Source organism: Vombatus ursinus, unplaced genomic scaffold, assembly GCF_900497805.2.
Source record: "Vombatus ursinus unplaced genomic scaffold, bare-nosed wombat genome assembly UNPS02006874.1, whole genome shotgun sequence".
Taxonomy (NCBI): domain Eukaryota; kingdom Metazoa; phylum Chordata; class Mammalia; order Diprotodontia; family Vombatidae; genus Vombatus; species Vombatus ursinus.
This window is the reverse complement of record NW_020946652.1, coordinates 8,111,068-8,131,966: the sequence shown is the minus strand read 5'-3', so window position 1 is coordinate 8,131,966 and position 20,899 is coordinate 8,111,068. Positions and strand designations below refer to the sequence as shown.

The 20,899-nt window shown below is 53.2% G+C and overlaps 1 protein-coding gene across 1 annotated transcript in view; it reads left to right on the top strand.

Moving 5' to 3' along the window:
- Positions 1-95: 95 nt before the first annotated feature.
- The window catches only part of ANKFY1 (ankyrin repeat and FYVE domain containing 1), a 71,546-nt gene continuing 50,742 nt past the window's right edge, over positions 96-20,899 (top strand). The window contains exons 1-3 of the mRNA XM_027848856.1: positions 96-157; positions 9,298-9,490; positions 19,249-19,367. Coding sequence (XP_027704657.1) covers positions 121-157; positions 9,298-9,490; positions 19,249-19,367 — 349 coding nt within the window. The 5' untranslated portion in view covers positions 96-120. The remainder of the gene's footprint in view (positions 158-9,297; positions 9,491-19,248; positions 19,368-20,899) is intronic.

Here is a 20,899-nt window from a genome sequence, read left to right as displayed (position 1 = left end):
TTCCCCCTTGTGCCCCGCCTCTTCCCCCTTGTGCCCCGCCTCTTCCCGGCTGCTCTCGCGACAATTCCCGCCTCCGGGCCGCGCCGCCCGCCGCCCGCCGCGCGCGCTTAAAGTCTCGCGATGCTCGCGGGAGGGGCCGCGACCAACATGGCGGACGGTAAGGCGCCCACCGGGCGGGCGGGGTGGGGTGGGGCGGGGCCGCTCCGGGCCGGTTCGGTTCGAGCTCGGGGCCCCAGGAGGGAGCTCGGGGCGCTAAGGGGGGAGGCCGGAAGGGGCTGGGGGGCGGGGGGGCCCCCCGCGTGTTCCCTTGGCAACGCTGCCCCCACCCCCACTCCCCGCTCTGCGTGAGCGTGACTGTGCGAGTGTGACAGGGAGTGGGGCAGGCTCTGAGTGTGCACAGGTGTGGCGGTGAGTGTGAGCGTGGCCGTGTGGGACAGTGTGAGTGTGTACGAGTGGGACAGTGTGAGTGTGTGCGAGTGTGACAGGGAGTGGGGCAGGCTCTGAGTGTGCACAGGTGTGGCGGTGAGTGTGAGCGTGGCCGTGTGGGACAGTGTGAGTGTGTACGAGTGGGACAGGGAGTGGGGCAGGCTCTGAGTGTGCACAGGTGTGGCGGTGAGTGTGAGTGTGGCCGTGTGGGACAGGGCGTGAGTGCACGAGTGGGACAGGGAGTGTGACGGTGGGAGCAGGACAGTGTGAGTGTGTATGAGTGTGACAAGGTCTGAGCGCGGTTGTGTGTGATGGTTTGAGAAAGTTGTGAGATGGAGTGATCGGATCAGTGTGTCAGTGGTGTGTCTGGGTGTGTGACCAGGTCTGAGTGTGGTTGTGTGTTTCAGTGAGTGTGACAGTTTGGGTGACTGTGTCGCAGCAATGCGTGTGCCAGGGTGTGTGGAATCAGTTGTGAGGCTGAGTATCTGTCAGAAGGGGAAGGCATTTGGCTAAGCCTTTTGCTAATAGGATCTCATTTGAGTTTGACTAGTGTCTGTCAGTTTCTGATTGTGAGCATTTCAGAGAGTATGTGTGCACACGCGTGCGGGCGTGCGATCCATATTCACACATTCCCCCCCCTCCCCTCCCAATCCATTTCCCTTCCCTGAAACTCACAAGGGCGGTTCCAGGGGGAAACGAAACTGACAGGAGTCCTGGAAGGAGGAAGGAGCCGGTTGGGAGGGAGCTGGGAAGTCATGAATGGAGGGAGGGCACTGAGCCCAGGAGGAACCAGCTGCCCCCAGCCAGCTCCCTGCTTGCCTCCCCATGGGAGGCTTATCCAGGCCCTTCCCTTGGAGGGAGGCAGGGAGGAAAGGCCCACACCCTCCCCTTATTTGGTGTGAGAGCCTTGGGGCCCTTGTTCCTCAGGGGCCAGATAGGACAGGCTAACCTCTCCCACATCCTGGGAGGCACCTCCCCCACTCCCCTTGCAGAGCTGTGTCTCTACCTTCCCCTTTCCCCACCAAAAACTTCTCCAGGCCAAACAGTGCCAGGTTCTTCAGTGGCCTTCAGGTCATCTGCTCTTCCTGCCCTCATCATCCTGGATATTCCCCACCTTTGCAGTGTCCTTCCCAAAGGTGGAGCCTAGACTGGACCACAGCCCTCCAGGTGGCAAATCACTTAACACCTCTTTGCCTCAATTTCCTCATCTGTAAAATGAGGATAATAATAGCACCCGCCTCCAAGGGTTGAGACAGTCCTATAGAGGCGTAGCGCAATGCCTGCAATGGAGTAGGTATTCATGGATGAGGCCTGACCAAGGCAGAGGATACACAGACACAGAGCTGGTCAGCATTAAAAGCCCCCCAGTGGCTTTCACGAGCTGGTTTTCTGGCCAGGCCTTCCCCTTCCTGGACTGACAGAATGTATTTTTGAACACAACCTTACAACGTGGCCTTTATCTCTTGAATTCTTGCTTGAATTTTGTCCATCATTCTAAGCTGACCAGCTCTTCTTGGCTCCTGATCCCAAATGCCATCCCACAGCTTAGCTCTCAGGGCACCTGTCGATTCCACAACCATTCGTGCCTTTAACGAGGTGATTGATAAAAATGGTGGACGTCACCACGATGAAGACAGGTCCTTGACATCCCCTCTGCAGCCTCGCCAACGATAACAGCGCTTTAAGGTTTGCAGCGCATGTTATATATGGGGAAACTGGGTCAGAAAGAGTTAACTGACTTGCCCAGTGCCACATAGCTAGCAGGTGTCTGAGGCCAAATTTGAACTCGGGTCTTCCAGACTCCAGCTGACCTCAACCCACTGCTTATTGGGTCTGGCCATTCACTCAGTCCTGAATCTTCACCACTTTGCCATTGCCTAGCCTATGTCTTTCCAGCTTATCCAGTCAGTCAGTAAGCATGTATTAAGCACCTATTGTCCGTCAGGGACTGTGCTAAGCACCATCTGGGGAGGGACACCGTAAGCAGAGATGTACAAACAAGCTATGGACAGGATAAGTAGGAAATCATTAACTTGGAGGTGCTGTTAAAGGAGCAAGTTTAGTCAGGACTCAGAGGAAGCCAGGGAGGTCAGTGGGTGCAGTGGAGGAGGGAGAGTATCCCAGGCCTGGCAGATGACGAACGAGGATGGCCAGAGGCGGAGCTGAGAGATGGAGGGGCTTGTTCAGGGCGGCCAGCAGGCCGGGGTCACTGGGTAGAAGAGGCTGTATCCGACAGTCAGGTGTCAGGATGGAGAAGGGGAGGAGAGGGCAGGTGAGGAAGGGCTTGAAGACCAGACCATATTTTGTATTTACTTCTGAAGGCCATATGGAGCCCTGGAGGTTGTTGAGGAAGGAAGTGACGTGGTCAGGCCTGTGCTTCAGGAAGATCACTTTGGTGGCTGGCTGGAGGGTGGCCTGGAGCCGGGGGAGCCTTGGGGCAGGCAGCCCCCACAGGCTCTTGTGCCAAAGTCTGTGATTCACAAATCCTCCTGATGTTTACTTGCCTCTTTTCCCCTGGCTCAAACGATCGTGTGTGGTTCGAATGCTTTGGTGACTGTCACATTTCTCCAGCCCTGGACGCCAGTGGCTCAGTTCCCTTCGTTGGCTGAACATGTGAGATGTTCCTGCCCTGCCTTCAAGGCCCCATCCCAGGGCTGCCTGCCTCGTGAAATATGTTCTCCCTCCTAAAATCGCTCCCTTGGTCTACACCTCTCTGTGTGGCCCAGGTATGTGTGTGGGCCTCTCTGATTCACCTTTGCACTGCCTGAAAGGAGGGTCTTGTTGTGTCCCAGGAGGAGGCATGAGGAGAGTGATGCCGGGTGGATCTTTGGGGTCCCTGTCTGTCCTCCCTCTTCCCTCCCCAGGGATGAGCACTGGCGGCTCCCCATGCCTCACTCCCGCCTCATCAGAGTCCCTGGCTCCCCTTCAGTGCCGCTTCCCCAGGAGGCCGCCTTCCATCTCTTCCGTCTCTTGGGCGTGTCCCTTCTTGTCCATATCGTCACCTCCATTAGGGCAGGGGCTGTTGGCTTTGCTTTGGCCCTAGTCAAGAGATTCATGAAGGCGTGTGGCCAGATGGTGAGGGAATTTCAGGGAGAGGTTTAGCCCCGTGATGGTGACTGAAGGTGATGGGAGGGAGGGCCTCTGGGCAAGCTGTCGGGTCATTGTGATGGCAGCTGACTTCCGACTGGCATCAGGTTTGAAGGACAACGTAGGGCTGTGACTGGTCTGCTGTATTGGTTGGTAACTCTCCACCAAAGCAGATCGACAATTCCAGCAGCCTTCTGTCCTCTGAGCTTTGCCTGCTGGATCTGAGATTAAGTGACTTTTCCGAGGTCACGTAGCCAATGTGTCCATAAGAGAATTTGAACTCAGGTCTTCCATTGACAACTAGGTGATGGAGTGAATAGATAGCTAGTGAATAGACATTATGCCCACAGTCAGGAAAATCTGAGTTCAGATCTGGCCTCATACACTAATTGTATGACCTTGGACAAGTCACTTAACCTGTTTGCCTCAATTTCCTCAACTGCCAAATGGGGTGATAACAGGGCCTACTTCCCAGAGTTGTGAAGATCAAATAAAATGATATTGGTGCCTGGCACATAGTAGGTGCTATGTAAATGTTAGCTATCATTCTCATCATCACTTCTGCCTTGCACCGTGACATTCTCCACTATGCCAGGCTGCCTCAGTTAAAATGACAAAATATTAGGGTTATAAACTCATCTTTTTGGAATCGGAGGGGTCCTCAGAAATCATCTCCTAGTTTAACTCCCTCGTTTTACTGATGAGGAAATTGAGGCCCAGGGAGAATAATTTTCTCAATGTCACTCATGTAACAATGAATAGAGCCAGGATTCCAACCCAGGATCTCTGACTTCAGAGTTCTGTGTTCTGGTCTGAGAAAGAAAAGTGTCCTTTCCACATTATCCCATTGCCTTCTCATACCACTAGTAACCAAGTGTGGTGGTGGTGGTGCAGAGTGAGCGAATGAGGAAATGGGAAACTACTTAGCCTGTACTCTGATTTGAGAATACAGTAAAGCCCGGGGTTCCTTGGGCCTCAGGAGTTCACACCCTTGTGGGGTGACTCCTCTCCCCCTCACCTTCCCCAGGAAAATTTAGCTTTGATTGTGTCAGCAAGGCCCAGGGTGGTCTGCAGAAAGACGTGGTGTCATTTTAGAAGTTGAATCTTTTTTTTTTTTTTTTTTGGTGGAGGCAATCGGGGTTAAGTGACTTGCCCAGAGTCACACAGCTAGTAAGTGTTATGTGTCTGAGGCCGCATTTGAACTTGGGTCCTCCTGACTCCAAGGCCAGTACTCTATGCACTGCGCCACCTGGCTGCCCTAGAAGTTGAATCTTTGGTGCAAGGGCTTTGGTGGACAGAACTTCCTTTCATTCTTGGCACCCTCCAAGCATGGTGGTGCTTTAGCTGGATCGATTGTTGGGGATCCCTTGGAGCTTGGATGAGAGACAGATGCCCTGAGAAGTGTGGGCAGCGTGGGAGTGACTTCAGATTGTGAGCTCTCTGAGGGCAGGGACTGTCTCTGCCTTCCTCGTCCTTGGCCCAGTGTTTCTCAACTTGACTTCAGAGCTGTGCAGAGAAATAGTCAGAGGAGCTGATCAGGGGAAGGACCCCCACTTTCTTCTGAAGGCCCTGAGTTGAGACCTTGGCACTGGGGACCTGGACAGGGATAGATAGCCATAGAGGAGGAAGGCGGCACTCCATGGCAGGGTGTTCAGTTCAGCTCCACCTGCTCTGTGTCAGGCACTGTGCGCCACTCAGGGCGGACACAGGTGTAACTGAAATAATGCCTGCCCTCAAGGTGCTTGCATTCTCCTGGGGGAAACAGGTCCCTTCAGCACATGACATTTGCCATCTTTGCCAGTCGGGTGGAGGTGAAGTGAACATTGAGAGTTGTTTTAATTTGCATTTTTCTTATTGGCGATCTGGAGCATAATTATATGGTTGTTGACAGTTTGCCTTTCTTCCCTTGAGAACTGCCTATTCATATCTTTTTTGTAAAGTAACTTTCATTATATTCTCAAATCTGCATTTTCTCCTTCTTCCCTCTGAGAAGGAGCCGTGGTCAGAGAGGTCAGTGGTGGTCAGAGAAGAACTAGGAGAGAAGGAAGGATCGAGGAGAGCTGTAGACAGGCCTTTGAGGATTGAGAAAAGGTCATTGAGTCATGCCATTCACATCCTTTGACCATTTGTCCATTGGGGAATGGCCCTTGTTCTTAAATATTTGTTCCAGTGAGAAACTGTGGCAGCCCGCTCCCCACTTGTGGACAGCTCGAACTCTTAGCAGGTTTTTCCTGATGTGGATCCTAAGTTTGCCTCTTGGCATGCTCCACCCCCGCCCCTGCCCCTGTTGCTCTTGATTCTGCTGGGGGTGGGGGTGAGGGTGTCAGCCAGAGCAAGCCATGTCCCTTCTCCACATGATCACCTTTCAGGGGCTTGAAGGCAGCTGTCCAGGTCCCCCTGAGCCTTTTTGTCAGGCCAAACGTTCCTGGTCTCACCACCGTGGTGGCCTCCCGTGATTAGACAGCGTAGCATCATCTTTTCTAAACACGATGCCCGTACTTGAACCCGGTCCTCCTAGTGTGATGTTAGCAGGGTGGAGGAAGGAGGGAAAGAAGGAGGGCTTCCGTGCCCGTGCTGATGTAGCCCCGGGGGTATGACTCGCTCACATCTTTTCTGCGCTCTGTTGGAGTGGCTCAGACGTGAGGGCTGGGTTCTCCTGCTCCCTCCTCATGCGCCATCTTTGCGTTGAGCCCAGTGCCTGGCCCGGGGCAGGAGCGATACAGGTGCCTCTTCCTTTCCCCCCTCTCCAGGCTCTTGGGGTCTCCCTGCTGTGGCTTCTCTGTGGAGTTCTTGGAGTCTGCTTTATTCTGGGTGATGCCTGGCATGCTGACATGGGTCCCGATGCTCTTGGAGGACTTGGCTTCCATGCCTTCCTCTCCTTGATCTTTGCCCTCTGATTCTCCCCCTACAGCAGCTTTGGGGTCAGGAGCCCTGTAGCTGGATTGTGAGCTCTTGGCCTTACCATTTCCTGGACGTTTCCTCTTTGGCTTCCTGGTCTTTACTCAGCATCCCACATCTTCCCTTTTCTCCCTTGGAGAGGCGTCTGTGGCATCTACGAATCTCTGTCCTTTCTTAGTCTTTGTTCTTCTCATCCATATTTCAGCGTGTTTCTCACCAAGTCTTGCCCCTTCTCACCTGGGTGTGTCCAGGTATATGTTGCTTTCAAACGTCCTTGTCCTCTAACACGCTGTCGGTCCGCGCCCAGGTTTGGCTTATCAGGACCTACCGGTGTCTGAGTTTCAAGAAATCACCATGTATATATGTGTCTGAGTGCGTGCACACATGCGCGCACGCACACACACACACACACACCAAGAAAAATCCAGTTCTTTCTACTAAGGTTTTTGTCAGCTGAGCCTCTGTAGACACAGGCACATCCAGGAATTAGCAAAAATGAGACTTCTTTTTTTCTGGACTTTCCCAGAAAAATCCTCTCCCACAGCTTCAGTTTATAGGGAGTGACCATCATTAAAACCCTCTGTAAATGCCTCCGAGCACTGTCTGTCTGACTCTCCCTGGTCCCACACCCAGCTGCACAGGTCCACATTGCTGGGAAGGAATAGTCCAGAAAGATGCTTGGACACCGCTGAGCTCCCCTGCGTCCCCTCCCACAGCCAGAAGAGTCACGTTCTTCTGGTTTCCTTTGTGGCAAGAATAACCAGATTGATAGAGTTCATCCCTCCTGGAGCGTGCCCCACTGGCCGGTCTTTGGAGGAGGGGATCGCGCATTGAGCATGTCACCCAGGAAATGAGTGTTTCAGGAGGGTCTGAGAGCTGAGAGGCTCTTGGCCCCGGTCTCCCTCCTTTTCTTGCTGTTCTGCCAGGACCGCGCTGGAAGGCCACAGCGTTGTGGCCAAAGCTTTCCTTTTTAAGTGGCCGGCCTACTGGGGATGAGGCTTTCTGGACTAATTCGGGTTAACCCTTGGAAAGCCTGCTTGGGCTGATGTGGAGGGCACAAGGCTCCTAATATTCAGCACATCGTTGGGAATTATTTTATAGTGTAACATAATTTGGTCTTAATGTGCATTTTTAAAAATTCATTTTTATTTCCAGTTCCGAATTTTCTCCCTCTCCCTCCCCTCCCCATTTCACATACATAGAGTGATACAGAATCAATTCTTGCATTAGCCATATCCAAAAAAAGAAAGAAAGGAGAAAAGAAAGTCTGCTTCCATCTGCTGTCTCTCGGGAGGTGGGCAGCATGTTTCTTCCTGAGTCCTTTGGAATTGTAGAGGCTCGTTGTGTGGTTCGGCCTTCCTAAGTGTTTCAAAGCTGAGGATCTCTACGATATTGTTGCTGTACAGAGGGTTCTTCCGGCTCTGCTCTCTTCACTTTGCATTCAGTTGATACATGTCTTCCCAGGGGTTCTGTGGTCTTCATAAATTAACAAAAGGGTTGCGACCTTGTTCTAATTCTCACAAGCAATTGTGCAAAGGGCCAACTCTGTTCCTCATCCTATTCCAGACCTTTTGTTCTCCAGTCAGCTTTTTCAAAACTTTAGTGTCTCCCCCAATTTTTTTTTTCTGTCTGTTGAGGAAGTTGGGGCAGATTCTCGCACATTGATTTTGAATTTCTCATTGTCTGCAAGGCTCCTGCTGAGTGCTGGCCATGAAAGGAAATTGTGGGATTCTCTGGAGGTTTTATATGCAGGTTATCTTGTGAGACCTTTGTAAAGCAGGCAGCACAGTGCCTGGCACTTAAAAAGCCCTCAGGAAATGCCCATGCCCTTTCCCCCTCTTGAAACCTGGAGAAGAAAATCATGTTTGGGGAGCTCAGCAGATGTATAAAAGGCAGGGCTTGGAAGGACTGTCTAATGTCATTCTAGTTCAGAACCCTTTGCTCTGGGCAAGTGTTTTTTGCAGTGGTTTGATTTAGGTGGTAGAAAGAGCTGCTGTTGTACTTTGGATGCCCTGGAAGGGGCCTCAGTGTGAACCCCTGAGTCCCTCCTGTCACTGGGGAGAAGCATGAGCATGACCCTTCTGGCTGTGGGAGGGGACGCAGGGGAGCTCAGCGGTGTCCAAGCATCTTTCTGGACTATTCCTTCCCAGCAATGTGGACCTGTGCAGCTGGGTGTGGGACCAGGGAGAGTCAGACAGACAGTGCTCGGAGGCATTTACAGAGGGTTTTAATGATGGTCACTCCCTATAAACTGAAGCTGTGGGAGAGGATTTTTCTGGGAAAGTCCAGAAAAAAAGAAGTCTCATTTTTGCTAATTCCTGGATGTGCCTGTGTCTACAGAGGCTCAGCTGACAAAAATCTTAGTAGAAAGAATTGGATTTTTCTTGGTGTGTGTGTGCGTGCGCACTCATACACATATACATGGTGCTTTCTTGAAACTGAGACACCGGTAGGTCCTGATCCATGAGTGGGTTTCTTTCAGCAGTGTTCTCAGCCAAACCTGCCATAGACTGATGGTGTGGTAGGGGACAAGAACATTTTATTTTATTATTTTCATTCGTTGATTAATTCATTCATTTATTTATTTATTTTAGGCCATTGGTGTTAAGTGACTTGCCCAGGGTCACACAGCTAGTAAGTGTCAAGTGTTTGGTCGGAGGCCAGATTTGAACTCGAGTCCTCTGCTCCACCTAGCTGCCGCAGACAAGGACATTTTAAAACAAGACGCATGCACCTGTGCGGGTGTCAGAATGTGCATGTGTGTGTGGGGGAGCGTGTGAATACACGTCTCTGTGTGTGCAGTGAGCACACCAGAGGTGACGTCAGCCTACGAGCTGCCCTCCTTCCCGCCCCGCTCCTCACTCTGCTTTTTGGCGCCCTTTACAGAGGAGGTGGCCAAGTTGGAGAAGCATCTGATGCTTCTGCGACAGGAGTACGTGAAGCTGCAGAAGAGGCTGGCCGAGACGGAGAAGAAGTGTCGCCTCCTGGCCGCGCAGGCCCACCAGGAAGGCAGCGGCGACTGCTTCATCACGCGTTTGCTGAGGATCGTGGCTGACCTCTACGAGCAGGAGCGGTACAGGTGAGTGGGCCCCGGCCGGCCGCCGCCTCGTTCCCAGGATCACTCCTGCCACCCCTTCACGAAAGCAGTTAAGAAACATTTCAGCGGGTGCTCAGCAGACCCACTTTGACCCAGCACGGTTTGTTTCACTGTTCAGAAGTCTTCAGTGACTCTTCTTGTTTCTAAGGAGAAACAGAGATGGGTCAGCTTGACCTTCGAGCCCCCAGCCAGGCTCCCCCTCCCTTTCTAGGCGAGGCCGGCATTTTCGGCCAGAAAGCTTTGCTGACTGCTTCCTGCACTTGAGTCTTTTCCCCCGCTTGTGCCTTTGTACTTGAGCGATGCAGGCCTCTCGGGGCTCTGTGGAGGTGCTACCTCCTATGCTAGGTCCTCCTGTAATGGCTCCTCTGGCGCGACCCCCCAGGAGCACTTCAGAGCTTCGAGTGCAGGGAGTGGTGCGTTTTGTCATTGTGTCCCCAGCACGCTATCCTACTTACTCAGTAGATGCTTGTTTCATGTTATTGAGCATAGGTCTGCTCTCAAGGACACTAGAGGCAGCTGGCGGCCCAGTGGGACAGAACACTGAACGAGGAGTCAGAAGAGCTGAGTTCAAGTCCTGCCTCAGATACTTTCTGTCTGGCTCTGGGTACTCATTTAACCTCAGTTTTCTCATCTGTAAGATGGGGATAACAGTAGCACCTTACTTGACTGGTTTATTGTGAGTCTCAAATGAAATTGTGTATGTCAAGTGCTTTTTGCAAATTTTGCTATGTAAATGTCAGCTCCTGTTATATTATTACAAGTAAATATGGGAGTGGGAGTCTTAGAGGAAGGAAGGCTAAATAAGTGTGACCCAAGGAGGATGAGAAAGGACAGAGGGGAGACTTGGGTCATGGACTGTGCAACGTCTGAAGAGGCTGAGGTCCTGGAGGAGGTGGCGTCTGCTGGAGGAATTGTCTGAAGGGAGAGGTGGGAGCGGTGGGAGTGAGGAGAGGCCATTTCTGAAACGGGGAGATGGGATCAGCAAAGGTTGGAGATGGGAGCCGGCGGGGGATAGAGGGCAGCAGAAGCTGAGAGTCTTGGGCAGGAAGTCCTGGGATCGTGTGAAAGGAGGCTGGACAGTGAGGTTAGAGCCACGTGAGAAAGGCCTTTGAGTGGCAGAGTTGGTATCCTCGATAGCGCCAGAGACACGGCAAGGTTATGGTGCTGTCCTTGGTTCCTGGAGTGGAGATCTGACTCTGGGGGATGGACCAGAAAAAGGAAGGCCAACTAGGAGACTAGAACCCGGAAGAGGCAGAATTTCAGTGCTCGAGTTGCCGAGGAGCTGGATTTATGAGCCGTCCCAGGAAGAACCAGCTGGATTTGGCAGCTGATTGATTCTGTCTTGGTCAGGCCAGACCCCAAGTCCCTGAAGTGGGTTGCTGGGAGGATCCTAGGCCACAGGTCCTAAAGGTCATTAGTTCAGCCCTCCTAGTTTATAGTAGACTAGTGCCCAAAGGATGCCAGCAAACAGTCTTAGGAGGACAGGTGGACACTCATAATAACCAGGCCGTGGGAAAGGGTAAGACAGTACTGGGCTGGTTACAGATCCCTGGGGCCCTCCATTGGAGACCTCCTTCCAGAGTCTCACCATGTAGTCAGTCCTGAATCCATCCAGCTCTCCTGTGTATTGTGCTGTCCAGGTCTCTCTTATCTTTCCCACCAGAAGAACACAAGATACGTTGTCAAAAAATTGATAAAATGTGGGTAAAGTGCACGTATGACATTCCCCTCACCCAAGAGGAAATCAGGTTAGACTGGGGTGGGCAGTCCCTGGGCAGGTGGAGCCGGGCTAGACTTCTGAGATCTTGGCTTCTCTTCCTCCGTATTCCCCAGCCAGCTCTTTAATCACTTATTTGAAAACGTGGCAGATTCCATTCTCTCCCCTTCTCTCCTCTCCCCCCTTCTTTTTTCTTCTCCAAGCTAGGCCGGCATCTGCCTTTCTCCAGCCCCGGGGCGCATCTGCAGAGATCGCTGGCCATGGCTCAGCCGTCCCGTCTGCCACCGCTTCCAGTCCCCCGGGCTGTTCCTTTGGACCGGCTGACGCTCTTCCTCTCCATTCCCCGTTTGCCATTTTTGCTCTGCCCTTTCTCGTCCAAAGGGCCGGACTGTACGGAGATGGGCCACGGAGGAGCCTGATGAGGGCAGAGCCGCCCGGCCTCGCCTCTCTGGTCAGCTGTCCTGGCCCCGTGGATCTGGAGCAGTGGGCCTTCCAAAGCAAACGCGAACCCTTTCTCGTGGCCATTCAGCCCCCTGTGAGCGTGAGCCCTCGGGGCGTGATGCCCGCACGACCCAAGCTTCTTCAAAGCCTTGCTGGTGCGGGGGTTTCCCTGGGCAGCTCCTCTCCTTACTTTCTCTTGTCTTCAGGTCTCCATTCTCAAGACTTTCCCGACTTTCTGGACCTGACTTTCCTTGTAGAATTGTGGCCCGTAGCATCGTACACATCCTGCCCTTGAACTCTCCAGAATCTGTGTCTCAGACTAGGATTGGCCTGCCTCAGGTCTCTCCCGACTCCAGGACATCCTCAGTTCAGCCACCACAGTGATTTTCCTACCCAGTCACATCAGTAAACTCCAGCGACTCCCTGTGGCCTCCACGATGGCATTCCAAGACTCTTCCCAGCCTGGCCCCCTCCTCCCTTGCAGTCTTCTCGTGCCTTACTCCCTGGCACACACCCCTCAGTGCAGGGGCACTGGCCTCCTGGCTGTTCCCAAACGAGACCCTCCGTCTCTCGGCTTTGGACAGATCTCTGGCCTTCCCCTGTGCCCGGGCTGTTCTCCCTCCTGTCCTCCTCTTGGCTTCCGCAGCCTCCTTTAAGTTCGAACTAAAGGCCCACCTTCTGCAGGAAGCCTTTGCCCCCGCTTCCTTAGTTCCAGGGTCTTTCCTCTCTTCGTTTCCAGCTTTTTCCTGTACGTATTTCCTGTACGTGTTTTGTTTGTATGTATTTGTTGGTTTTTCGTGAGTGCCAGGGGAGCAGGGACTGTCTTTTGCCTTTCTTTGTATCCCCGTTGCTGAGCACACTGCCTGGTACCCGGTAGGTCCTCAGCACAGGTTTCATGACTGCCTGACGGCCTAACTGACCTCTGTGTCAGGCCTCTGGTTTACTCTCTATTTGCTGTTTCTGTCCAGACGCTCGGTAGCACGCGTCGGTGAGAAGTCGCACGCTCACGCCAACTGCTTCTTTCTGTGTATTTGCTCCATCTTTTCTGTGATGTGGGATCTCGGGATTTTGGCCATAACGCATCTGGATTGGCCCTTGGGCTTCTGGCTGCATTTTTGTGCAGAGCGATTCCCTCTGAGCATTGGCACTGGCTGTCCCCCTGCCTGGCTCTCCTGGCCCAAGAAGCCTTCCTGGCCCTCTTAATTTGACTGCCTTCTCTCTGTTCATTCTTTCCTCTTTAGCCTGTCTCTTTCATACCTGTTTGTTTGCTATTATCTTCTCCATTAGTTTGGGAGCTCCGGGAGAGCAGGGACTGTCTTTTGCCTTTGTATCCCTGGTCCTTAGTCTAATTGCTGGCACATAGTGAGATGCTTAATAAATGCTTATCGAGTGGCTGACAGTTCTGGCGTTAAAGAAATCATTTTCGGTAGTTTCTCATTTGATTTCTTGATCATTATTTGGTCTGACAAGGGAGAAAGAGAGAAAGATGAAAGAAGATTCCAGGGTATGGAGCTTGGGTGATCAGAAAGATGACAGGAAGGTCAGATTTAAGTGGGGAGATGAGCAGATGTTTGGCTTTGAGGTGGTCGTAGGCCTCGCATGTTGGGGGCAATGCCTCTCTGGGGAGGGATCAGGCTGGTCGTGGAGACTTGGGGCTTCTGCTTGTGAGGGCGAACTTGGACTCAGGGGAGCTGGTGAGATTGCCTGGAGAGGAGAAAAGAGAGCAGGACAAAGTCATGGGGGTGCGCAGGAGGCAGCGATCCGGCGAAGGAACGAGAGAGACGAAGAACCGGGGCGCTCGTGGTCGTGGAAGACAAGGGAGGAGTCTGCTGTGGAGGGCCTCAGAGAAGTCGAGGAGGAGAAGGCCGGTGGTCTGCTGACTTCTGTGTGAAGAAATTGTCAACAGTGTCATGGAGTTGGAAGTCAGATTGCAAGGGGCAGGCCCCTGGAGGGAAGTGTAGACGACTGTGGTGAAGATGTGCCTGGGGACAGGGAGGAGAGACGTGGGATGAAAGCTGGAGCGGTTAGCAGGGCTGCAAGGAGGCAAGGCCAGGAAAGGTAGAAAAGGTAGAACGTGATCTTTGCCGGCAGCAGAGGAGGAGCCAGGGAGACAGAAAGAGATTGGTGACAAGACAGTAATGATGGCTCCTGGCCTACTCTGGGTGGGAGAGAATGGGCTGACATCGGCAGAAGGAAAGCGCGTCTTTTCCTGTAGGAAGGAGCAGTAGAGAGGGGAGAGTGGAGGAGGCCAGGGAGGAGCCGAAGTAAGAGCCCACGCAGTGTCAGAGCACACACACTTGTGTGGCGGGTGCATGTGTACGCATGCGCGCGTGTGTGCGTGTGTGTATGCATGTAAGCGTGTGTGTGCCCGTGTGTGTGCATGTGTGATGGGGGGGCTGCCATCTGCATGGTTTGTTAACTTCTGGCAACAGGCTTTCTTGGTTTATGAAGGATCTCAGAAGGGCAGGGGTGGGAGGGGGGGATAGTCCTGGGCTGTGAAGGGTGAATGGATAAGGAGGCAAGGATGGTGAGCAGGAAGAAAAAGGAGGGCAGGGCAAGCCAGCCCACTGAGCGTGGAGCACAGGTCTGGGAGGGAGGTGGGAGGGGACCGGACGTTGAGCTGAAGCGCCCATTTGCAGACAACAGACGGAGGAAAGCCAGTTAATGGGAGAGGGGACTGCAGGATTCAGACTTTGCACCAAAGGTGAGGTGAACTGGAACCCCAGGGATGAATGTAAAACCTTTCCCAGGGTTCCAGACATCAGTATCATAGCATTTGTAAAGCCCCTGCTGTGTGCCGGGCACTCTGCTAAGTGCCTCATAAAGATTACCTTCAGAACAACCCTGGGAGGTAGGTGCTGTTATTCCCCCATTTGACACATGAAGAAACTGAGGCTGACAGAGGTTAGGGGACTGCCAGGGTCACCCAGTTAGTGAGCGTCTGAAGCTGGCTTTGAATCCGGCCCTTCTGGGCTCGTGGCCTGGCTCTCTGGGTCCTCTGGCGCCACCTGCCTGCATCCTGGGCTTTCACTAACCTGACACATCTCCCAGCATGCAGATTTTGGTTATCTAAAAGACAGTTACTGCTACCATGTCTTTGGAAGAGAGAACTCACCCGCCCGCCGCTTTGCCCTGTTAGAATCATGCTTCTTGAGCATCTTCTGGTGCTGAACAAATACTTGGATTTTTCAGCACCTGGGTATCATTTTCCCTTCATAAGTTGTCCCCAGATGCTAATGCTGTCAGCGGAAGGGCCAGTGAAGTCTGATCATTCTGGGCTCTCCCATTCCCACATACTAATATGCCTGGAGCACTGCTAATTTTAGACACCCTAGCATCCAGAGCTCTGGGCCTGTAGTCAGGAAGGCCCGAGTTCAAATCCTGCTTTGGACACTTACCAGCTATGTGACCCTGGTCACTGAGCCTCAGTTTTCTCATCTGTGAAATGGGGATCATAATAACACCTCCCTCCCAGAGTAGTCGTGAGGACGTGCCCTACAGATGCAAGCTATTGTTATTATTAGCTGTTACCTTCGCCATGATGAGATGAAGATGGCCTGGCCTGGCCAGCAGTTGGCCTGAGAAGTGGCCTCCCAGCTCCCCCAGGGTCAGTGTGTGGCAGCCCACACTGAGGGAGCTGAGGGAGGCGAGGCCACTTCACTGTCCACAGGGCTGGTGGGGCAGTGCCTCCGCCTCGCGGGCAGCGAAGCCAGCCGGCAGAGCGTTAGGTGACGGGAGAGGGGATGGAGGCATCAGGCCCGTTCAAACAGTCTGCTCCTTTCGAGAAAGGTAGCAGAGGTGGGAGATGACGTTCAGAGGGGAGGGGAGGCTTTTCTAAGGGTGGGAGGGGGTCTGTGGGTTTGAAGGCATCAGTAGCCCTGGAGAGAGGCTGTGATTGAGGTGGTTGTCTGCTGGAGAAGCAGAGGATGACCTTGGCCACCTCTTTGTCAGAGCCTGGGGGAAATGAGCGGGGGTCTAGGTAAAGGGACTGAGGAGCAGTGAGCCGTGACCAGTGGCCTCGATTTTCTGGCCCTCAGCTGAGAGGGAGGAGTGGGGGAGGCCTGAGAAGGTCTAACACTGTGGGGAGGGATGGAGAGGAATGGTTGGGACCCGATAATGTGAAGGCGTCTCGTGTCCAGCTGGCCCAGTTGTCAGACTGAACTTTGTTCAGCAGCTGGTGAGGAGGAGCAGAGGGGTCGGGTGATGGGACGAGGGCAGGGATTCCTGAGCCAGACACAAGGCAGTGGCTAAGACTGGGCTGAGATCAGAGAGGGCGCGAGGGTGACTCCAGATGGAGAGGAAGACAGAGCCGGGTGGGGGGACAGAGGAACCTTGGGGCTGAGCTGTCAGTGACAAGGACTGCTCTCCTTGGATGGAGGAGGAGGAGGGACTGCCCAGGGTCACACATGAAGTAAGTGTCCAAGGCTGGATTTGAACTCAGGCCTTCCCTGGGCACTGTGCCACCAGCTCCAAGCAGAGCCTCCGGTGCTGTGCTGACCTCCCCACCCGCTCTGGCTGGATTGGTTGTTGAGTGAATGCAGGGGAAAGATCAAGGGGGAAGGCAGCTTTAATAAAGGTCCCACAGGCCAGTGGGAGGGGAGGGGAGGGGAGGGTTGGGTAAAGGTGAGATGACAGAAGGGGCTGCAGAGATGGTTGGAGGTGAGTGGGGCGCGGGGCCTGGGGGCTGGGGGAGGCCCGACCTCCTTCTCTCCTCCTCTGGAGCAGGCCGCATGCCACACGTTCAGCAGCCCTGAGTCTTCCTTCAGCAGTTGGCTGTTGGACAGAGCACGGGCCAAGCTCAGCCAGCTTCTCCTGGGGAGTTGTCCTGCTGATGGGGCCTGGCCACCGCTCTGCCCTCAAGTCTTCCGTGGCCCCCTGCAGCTTCCTGAGCCAAGGGCATGCTCCTGTCCTGGCAGTGAAGGCCCCCACCCCCCACCTTTCCGACCTGGAAGCCTGGCCCTGGGCATATCCTGTACGTTAGGCCCCTGGGCCTTTTCCCACTCTTTCTTACACTTAAAATGCCCCCCCCCACCCCCCATTCCTCTCCATTACATTTTTAAATTGTAAATTAAATTAATTTTTTTCAATGAACAGAAATCTAGTTGTCCCTCCTACCTGCCCTTGGCTCATTAAGAAAAAGAGAGGGGAACAAAACCCTTGGAGCAGATATGCAGTCAAGCCGTCCCACTTCCTCCAGCAGTCATGTCCAGAAATGGCTTAGAGTCGGGGCTGGAGACTCGGCCTGTGGCCCCCAGAGGGCACTGGGGGAAGTTTGTCACCTTTGTTGTCATTTTCGTTGGGGATCAGACTCCCTCTTGATGCCAGGGGTCGACCCCACTGGATCAGGTGTGAGGAATGGGTTTCTATGATTGAGACGCTGAGGAATTTCCCCCCAAGAGCTGAGATCACCGACCCAGGAGTCAGGAACCCTGGCTCTAGAATACCGTTGTGCTGTGTGGCCAAGGGCACATCACTTCCTTCTCTGGGGCTCTTTTTTTTGGGGGGGGGTGAGGCAATTGGGGTTAAGTGACTTGCCCAGAGTCACACAGCTAGTGAGTGTTATGTGTCTGAGACCAGATTTGAACTCGGGTCCTCCTGACTCTAGGGCCGGTGCTCTATGCACTGCACCACCTAACTGCCCCAGGGTCTTATTTTCATCATTTTAAAATAAAGGCGTTAGATGAAATTATTTTTAGCCCAATTTTTACCCTAATTCCAGTTCTAAAGTCATATCATTCTAAGTTATTTCTTTCCTACTAAAATGTTCATTTGGAGAATTATATATTAAGTCCTTGATTTAAACAAAACAAAACATTAAAACCATCCCAACATCTGGACTTTTAAAAGGAAAAAATTGAAATTATCTTTCTTATTTTTCAAAGTTTTCACATTTCTTCTTCAGGTAATAAAGTAAATCCTCCATTCTCATTTTGTGGTATTAAGCAGTTCATTAGTAACACTAACCACTTCTGAAATGAAAGGAAATGAACAAATTCATCTTTGCTGTTTTCTAATCTCTGCATTTGTGAACTAGTAAAAGCAGAAACGTTTCTGCGTGAATGGTCCCACTGGATCCCTCTGCTCATGGTTTTGATTGAGTCGTACGGATTTCATAAAAGCAATTCATTGATCAATTTATGCTGGTGTAAAAATGGCAAAATTAAAAATTATTCCACCATGATTGAAAACAAGACAGTAAGAATGTGTCTGAATTTGGGGGATTCGAGGACTTTTCCTTTTCTTCAAAGTTGATGGTAGGATGTGACTCAGAGTCTTTGCTGTTTGGGGAGCCTTCAGGAACTCTGATTCTAAAACGACTTCCATTCATGTCCGGTCACACTGAACAGGAGTTTCTACCATTTGGGAGGCTCAGGTGTCTTCTTCTGGCCTGGTTTATTGGGCGACAGACTTCTAAAAGGTATCCAGAAAACAGTACTTGTGAATTTTGTGGGCCAGGAGCCTTGCTGTGCCTTCGGATCTGAATTGGGTTTGTTTGAGAAGAAGAATAGGGCGTGATTTCTGCAGCAGAGCTCTTAGTGAGAGAGAGAACAGTAGAAGGAAGCTCTAAGATGTGCCCATCCATGCTGTGGCAGACACTCCCCCCCCGCCCTTTGTCACTTCCTTGGCGTGAGGCTCTCTTGAAGGTCATGCGGCTCGGCCCCCTGCTATGGGCCTGTCTGGCCAAAGGGCTCCTGAAAACAGCGCTGAGATACGCTGCTCTCACCAGGCGTGGGCACTGGGGGCAAGGTATCAGCGCCTCGAGGAACAGAAGCAGGGACGGGGCTGTCTGGGTCTCTCCTGGCTCTTGTCCCCTTGGCTATTTTGTCAGGCTCCTTCCTTGACGTTTTACTTTTTGTTCTGGACCAGGGATTTGGTTGGTTCAAACTCTCCCTATGCCGATGGCGGATCATTTGTAACTTAGCTTTGGAGAGGTTAATTGTCTGTGGGCTCATGGCAGGAGTCACAGAGCAAAAGAGGAGTCGGACCCCAGATCGGCGCATCACTCTCCCTGATCCCGAGGCCAGTCCTCCACGCCCTATGTGTCATTGCCTTTGCTCACAGACTCTTTCTAGTCCCAGGCTTAGGTGAAAGCCTGGCCAGGTGGAGTAAGCCTCCCTGACCCAGGCCACCTGGATGGCTGCATCGTTACAGTCGTCTTAGACTTGCTCGAGGGCCCCTGACCGTCTCCTCCTGACTTCTTACCAGTGATTCATCTCCTTCTGTATGAAGTTGTTGGGGGGGCGGGGGAGATGAGTTAATCCCAAGGTTTAATGTGCAGTCTGACTGTTCTGGGCATCCTTGTAGAAGACACGTGGAAAGTGGCCCATCTTCTGTGGCCTGGGTTGGGCATGAAGTTAGAATTGAGCAATAAAGGATGCCCAGGAAAATTCAGAAAACAAAGCATTTAGACCTGTCAGCCCCACATTCTTCCTTATTTCAGTCGTATTTATTTATTTTTAATCCGTAGCTTCTGAAAGTCCTCTAGGCCGCCTGCCAGCCAGCCTCTTGTGCTTCTGCAGACAGCCGTACTTAGGGGGATTGTCTTGTGCTCTCGGCTTATGTGGCTCTTTTCCTTGACCAGTGACCTGAAGATCAAGGTTGGCAATCAGCTCATCAACGCTCATAAGTTTGTGTTGGCTGCACGCAGCGAGAATTGGAGTCTGACCAGCCTGGCCTCCACTGAAGAACTGGACCTTTCAGGTGAGTCCCTTCCTGGCAGCACCTAGGGCGGCTTTTGGCCTCAAGAAGGTGGCCGAGGAGGCTGGGAGCCTCACCTGGGCCAGTGCATAGCAGACCCTGCTGAGGCCAAAGGAACTTCCAGGGCTGGTGGCTCCCAGAGCCTGCCTCGTGTAAGAAAGGAGGCCCTGGGCCAGCAGCAGTGCGAGGGGACTGCGGGGTTGGCGGGCTCCTTCTCAGCCGTCCATGCTGGCTGTGAGCCACGTGGGCCTCAGAAGGACCCTTCCAGGGGATGAGTGTGGACTGCTCTGCTCAGAGGCACTGCAGACTCTTAGTGCTGGCCACATCTCATCCATCCTCTGCCTCAGTTATCCAATCTCTAGGCCTCCCTGACAAGTGACCCACTCCCTTGCCCTTCCTAGGCTGGCTCCAGGAGCGGGGGATTGCCTCCAGTGGAGCCGAGTCTGTGTTTGGACTGCTCTAATGGTTAATGTGGAGGAGCTGTGGCTGGCCTCTGTGTAATTCCAGGAGATCACAGAATTCCAGACTTGGAAGAGCTCTCGGAGCCCATCTGCTACACCCCCCGACAGTGGTCAGCAGTCCAGCCTTTGCTTCTCCCATTCCTTTTTTGGCCAACTCTGATTGTTTCCAGCTGTAATTTGATTCCCTCCCCTGCTCCCGCCTGCTGCGACTGCTCCTGGCTCTGCCCTCGGGGCCAAGCACAGCAGATTTAGTCCCTCTTCCACGTGGGACTTCGGCTGCTTGGGGACTGCTCTCGTGGTTTCCCGAATCTTCTCTCGTTATTCAGGCCACGTGAATGTATGAGGTGCACGGCACTGTATTAAGTATTGGGCGCAAAGGAAGGTGGAGATGGGCCCGGGCTTCGAGGAGCGAGCATTTTAGGAGGGAAGACAGCACGCAGCCCACCGGGTGCATAAAAGAGAGACGTCGTGGGTGGAAGGCAGTCAGAGCAGAGGCACTGGCAGCTGGGAAGAGGGGAAGGACCTCCTGTAGGAGCCGAGTCTTTCAAAGGAGGCCAGAGAAAGTGAGAGGTGGCAGTTAGGGGACGGCGCTCCAGGCGTGGGGCAGCCAGGGCCAGAAACGGAGACTGGCGATGGACAGTCAGCAGAGAGCCCGGTGTGGGTGGTTCCCAGAGGGCCACGGCTGCAGGGAGACTGAGAAGGAATGGGCCACTCTGTGCAGGCCTGGAGGGAAGGGGGGGCCACTGGAGCGGTAGGGAGGGGGACATCGACAGTCCTGCAATTCAAGGAAAATCCCCTGGGCAGCTTTGTTGGGAGAAAGCGAGGCAAGGAGATCAGGGAAAGGTTCCGCAGTGGTGAGGATGGCGGCGGGCGAGGGGACGCAGAGTGAGGCGCCTAGGAGATGCTGACGGGGAGGCCTGGCCTGGCCGCAGTGAGGAAGGGCCCCTTCTTTAGCATTCCTAAGATCTCGTATTCATTTGTAAAGCGCTTAGCACATTGCCCAGGCCCTCCCACCGTCCTAACCCAGACTCACCCAACAACTGTGCTGCCTCCTGCCTCTCCATCCATATCCTC